Raw genomic sequence first — 5109 nt, forward strand, 5'->3', positions numbered from 1 at the left:
TCTGTAGCTATATTGACAAGAATTTTGACAAATAGCTGGATTAAATTGTTAACGTCTGTGTACATCAAACCGTAAGACAATGGATAACGGTATGAGTTAGTCAGTTAGATTGTTTTTTATTAAAAATAAAACCTATTTAAATATGTTTCTCTATTTATTAAGTATTTTATCATTATGTGTGCAAGCTGTTTTTGTGACTCTAGCCATAGGTACGTATATATTTTTAGTGCAAACTGAATTTTACCGATAAGATTAACAGCAATATAATATTATTTTATATCTTTAGCAATACGCTAAAAATAAACCAATACTTTAATCATTTGGCACACTCAGTGTAATAACTGAATGTTTTTATATAAAATTATAATAGTTTCATTTATTTTCTTATTACAAACTGTTATTTTACTTCTTATTGTAGCAAATTTTAATTTACGTAGTGTGAAGTCATATTTACAGTTTGATTTACAATTTCGGGCTAAATTTTTGAATTTTACTGCCAATACCAAGCATAGTCTTTAATATAGATTGTCGGTTTTGTTTTAAATTGATTATTAAAATTTATGTTAATTTAAATTAATGGAACAGTATGGAGTACCTGCATTAATATAAACATATTTTAATGTATTAAGACTTTTAAATTAAATGTATATTGTATACATTATTACAATGCTTAATTACAACACTTTAAATCAAAACATGTGAACTTATAGCACTTGTGTTGCATTAAAAATAAAGAAAGTTTAATTCTAACAATATTATAATTGAATGTCTATAATTTTTATGGCCCTCGAATCTCTGGGTGTTGCACAAGGAAAGAAAATGGATGTTAAATAATATAAACAATGAACTTGGAGCACCATTAATTGTTTACCTTATAAAATGTGGGCCTTAGATTCTTAGATTATGTTTAGTGATCATTTGTTTCCTTTAATAGGCATGTACATGATCAGGTTTACTTGCATGGTATTTACATCACCTTAGCAGTTAATATTAAATAGAAAGTCCATTGGTGAACAGCCAGGCCCAAACCTACAACCATAGAATAAGAGTTGTACACCGATGCTACTAGGCCACCTCTTTATTTATTTTTTTATCAATATCTTTTTCATTATTATTCAATATAAATTCAACTGTTGGTACAGTCATAGGTATTAAGAGGCATACAGTAAACAAGCGTGTGGATCATATCTTTTTTACCTGTTTAAAGTAATATTCTATGCTCACTCCATACAATATATTGATTATAATTATCAATTTTTTTAATCCTGTGTACTAAGCTTAAACGGTTGATATTTTTACTCAAACATCCATTACAATGTTACAGCTGCCGGTTTATACTATTTGGCAGAGTTAGTTGAAGAATACAGTGTAATGGCAAAGTATGTTATATCATGGACTGTAGTGGTAAGTTTTTGGTTAAGGTTTACAATTCAATACCTCGATTTTGAGGTCGGGGGAGGGTATACTTATCACCCCCAACCAATTTCAAGTACTAGAAACAGTTATATCAGTAGAAAAATAAAAATAAACCAAAACATACATATAATACCTAACATTAACTGGGCCCATCGTCATCAAAGTCATCCACTTAAGCCGGTCGTTTACCAAGCAAAATTCACCAAGTTTAAAAAAAAACAAATAAAAGCACGCACTTTGATGAGAAAACAACAGAAATGTAAAAAGTAACGGCTTTTTAACGAATAATCTGCACTGTAACACTAACACACTGTTCTGGCGGATTGTTTACAAATTTCTAATATTGCACAAAACATCGAAAAAAATTATTAATTAGCTTAAATTACAACTCAAGCAGCATAAATTACTCCAAATCTCACAGAGGTTTTCGAATCAAGGTCCCCCGAGACTCCTACATACTCAGTATAATCAAATTCAAGGTATTGAATATAAGATCCAACCCCAGAAATATGTCTGTGACAATCAATTTAGAGGATTGCAAATTTAAAATATTTTTTTAATAACTTAAATTTTTATATAAAATGTTTTTTTCTCATTTCAGGCCACGGCAGTCATACATCTTGGTTTAATAATCTTTGAGGATATACCACTACAATTAAATAGTCTGGGACTATTTCAGCAATTTTTACATGCATTGTTGTTGAGAGATTTCCCTGTGTTTCGGCTAACAAGTGTCACCTTTGTGTCATCTGTGCTCAATTTGATATTGCACCATTACTTAGCATTTAAGTTCTTCGGTACAACATATTATGGCTTTTCGGAGGTAAGTTTCTTTTTTTATACAGACAGTTTAAGAGACAAATAATTTAATACAGAATTCACTTTCGGTTCCTTAAATGTAAATCATTTCCATCTTTTATGCTAACTATGCTTTTTGAAAACTTTTCTTTAAGCTACATTATCCACGAGTAATATAGGCTATATTTAAAAATTAAATATAGCCTATATTACTCGTGGATAATGTAGCTTTAGAATGGTGAAAGAATTTTTAAAATCGGTCCAGTAGGTAGTTTATGAGCCTATTTATTACAAACAAACAAAGTTTTCCTCTTTATAATATTAGTGTAGAAAAAAATAATTAGAATGTTAAAAAATAAATGGTGACCATGCAAATACTTTGGCAACATTAACGTATATGTGACCATGCACTTTTAAAGTTGCATATTCAAGTCTAAAACTTGGTCTGCCCATATTTAAATATTTTTTTACAGGTGCTAGCATACTTCACATTATGTCTATGGGTAGTACCATTCGCATTATTCGTGTCATTATCAGCCAATGATTACGTCCTACCGACAACGGGGGAAAGACAACATCTGCTTGGTACGAAATACTTCTTATTTTTTTACCATCTTTGACACTGACAAGGTGTTAAAAATCATTTTATTTTATTTTTTAGTGACTATAGATCCAAACAAATTGATATTTTTATGTTAATAAATATTTATAATTTCAAAAACCCGCTAAAATTCAAAGGCAAGATGGCTCGCACCAGTCCCGTGACGTAACATGCTTGTAAAAGTAAAATACAGGTTAAAAACCATTCAAACACTTAGTTTAAGAGAATATTTGCTTTAGTCAGAAGACATTGTTTACAAGCATGCTACGTCATCGATTCGACTTACTCGATTAAAAGTAAATATTTTATGTATTTAATTTGATTTTTGTTTTTCAGGTGAAAACAACGTGGTCACAGATTATCTATCCCAAAAAGCGAAGAGATATAGTCTGTTGTCTTTCTTCAGTTTTGCCAAAGATTCAATATTGCCACAACGAAATAAAAAATCCTTTTGAATTACGCTAGATTTTATTTATTATAACGAATTGTGGAAGTGTTACCATATTTGGGTGGTTTCTCAGCATCGCTATTCCGTAAACTGATTTTAATTTGAGTTCGTATTTCGGCTAAGGACTTCAGCGCAGAGAAGAGAACTATATCAGATATAAGTGACATATAGATGTCAATGTTAGCGCTAAGCCTCGACTCTAAATGTCCGTAGACATTTCGGTTCTTAATGTTCAAATAATAATATATTATAATAACAATTCTCTGTTCCATATTAACTTTTCTGGTAAAAAACTTAAAAATAATACGATTAGGTTTACGAGTTTCATACGCAAATAATAAAATATTTAAAAAAAATTGAATTCTGAAATATTACTGGGTTCATATAAATAAAATAGATTTGAGTTATCGATCGATATCCGGACATAGTATTATGTGGAAAAAAAATTTGACTAATCTGTGGAGCCTCATATTAATGTATTTATTACGAAAGCAATAATTATCTGTAACTTCAATTTGTTCTATGACTGTAAGAAGAATATAATGTCAAAATTAAAAGTAGTTTAACCAATAAAATAGATTATAAACATATATAATTTATTTATATGAAGTCGTAAAATATTTAAAAATATTTTCTGTGTAATTTGTTAACATCATTCATCTATGTTTTTACACAAATGTCAGTTTGGCGCCAAATTGGTCTAATTGAACTCTTACACTTAGGGCCTGTTTCACAATGAATGGATAAAGTGCCAAATAGCTATGCAACACATAAATTATTCGAAAGATAAAAGTTCCAAATAAGATACTTCGAATTTCATGACGTATAGCGCTATCTGACAGTCGTGAAACGCAAAAACACTATTTATCATACCAATAAGTAACAAAAAGCTTATTTGGAACTTATCCGGACATTGTGAAACAGGCCTAAAGCTCTTAGAGACGACTTACTTTAGTGAAGTTTTGCTGATTAGTTTGAAAAGACTTCATTTCGACTGGTGGGCTATTAAAATATAGTCTGCCAAGTTGGCGTATGGTAAATGTCATCTGTCATGAAAACTAGCGTAATTTCGAGTTACTGTAAATCTGAATATTGCAACTGGCAAATGTTTTCATATCTTATTTATTTGTAAATAGTACAAGTTTCTTAATTTATGGTTTTTGTATGTTTGAAATAAAATGTGTTAAAACTGTATGCGTTTTATTTGCCTAAATTTTTTACCGTGTTAACTCCAAAATTCTGTTAGCGAAACCAGTGGGCTACAACGTAAGTGGTCAACTTTCTGCGACTTCAGTTCCGACCACGCCATCGAAGATTTAAGCCTGTCGGTATTCTCATAATGCTTTTCTTTCTCCATACAAAGGTAATTAATTAAGCACGTAAAATGTCCATTACAGTGCCGCATTTTAATAAATTTGAACATTTATCCAAAATGAAGTAGGATTTTAACGAAATTGAACTAGCTGCCGTAACATAGTTTCATAGTGAGAAGTCAGCTGTATATACATATATACGTGTTATGGCCGATTAACTACTAGGTAATCCGAACCTTTGATTATTTTCTAATGATAAAATATTATGACTATAACAAGCTAAAAGTAAATGAAACCTCCTTAATGTACAGTACCGATAATGTGCTCTTATGATACAATTTATCTATATATTTTACACTAAGCTTTAAAGCTTTTTTTCTCAATTAAGAAATTCTCGTTCATTAAAACTTAATAAAGACATTCAAACTTTACTTCACGTTTTAGTGATGCCTTTAAACTACGTTGTTAATCGCTTTGACGCTCATAAAATATATAGTTGCATTTATCATATCAAATGAATAAAAATCACGGCA

The 5109-nt window shown here is 30.0% G+C and overlaps 2 protein-coding genes across 2 annotated transcripts in view; one reads left to right on the top strand and one right to left on the bottom strand.

Annotated features, from left to right (window-relative positions):
- Window positions 1-5109, bottom strand: part of LOC110996039 (5'-AMP-activated serine/threonine-protein kinase catalytic subunit alpha) — a 141634-nt gene that overhangs the window by 68945 nt on the left and 67580 nt on the right. The gene's annotated exons all lie outside the window — the stretch shown is intronic.
- Window positions 46-3274, top strand: LOC110996046 (protein TEX261). Its single transcript, XM_022263533.2, has 5 exons — window positions 46-209; window positions 1325-1404; window positions 2018-2239; window positions 2688-2799; window positions 3152-3274. The coding sequence occupies exons 1-5, from the start codon at window positions 143-145 to the stop codon at window positions 3268-3270; spliced, it is 600 nt and encodes a 199-aa protein (XP_022119225.2). The 5' UTR covers window positions 46-142; the 3' UTR covers window positions 3271-3274.

This window comes from Pieris rapae, chromosome 24 (genome assembly GCF_905147795.1).
Source record: "Pieris rapae chromosome 24, ilPieRapa1.1, whole genome shotgun sequence".
NCBI classification, from domain to species: domain Eukaryota; kingdom Metazoa; phylum Arthropoda; class Insecta; order Lepidoptera; family Pieridae; genus Pieris; species Pieris rapae.

Excerpts from the sequence above, each read along its gene's own strand:
- LOC110996046 (XM_022263533.2), top strand. The coding sequence starts at position 143 with ATGTTTCTCTATTTATTAAGTATTTTATCATTATGTGTGCAAGCTGTT. Across the intron at positions 1,405-2,017 it reads TTATATCATGGACTGTAGTG|GCCACGGCAGTCATACATCT; the intron begins GTAAGTTTTTGG and ends TTCTCATTTCAG. Across the intron at positions 2,800-3,151 it reads GGAAAGACAACATCTGCTTG|GTGAAAACAACGTGGTCACA; the intron begins GTACGAAATACT and ends TTTGTTTTTCAG.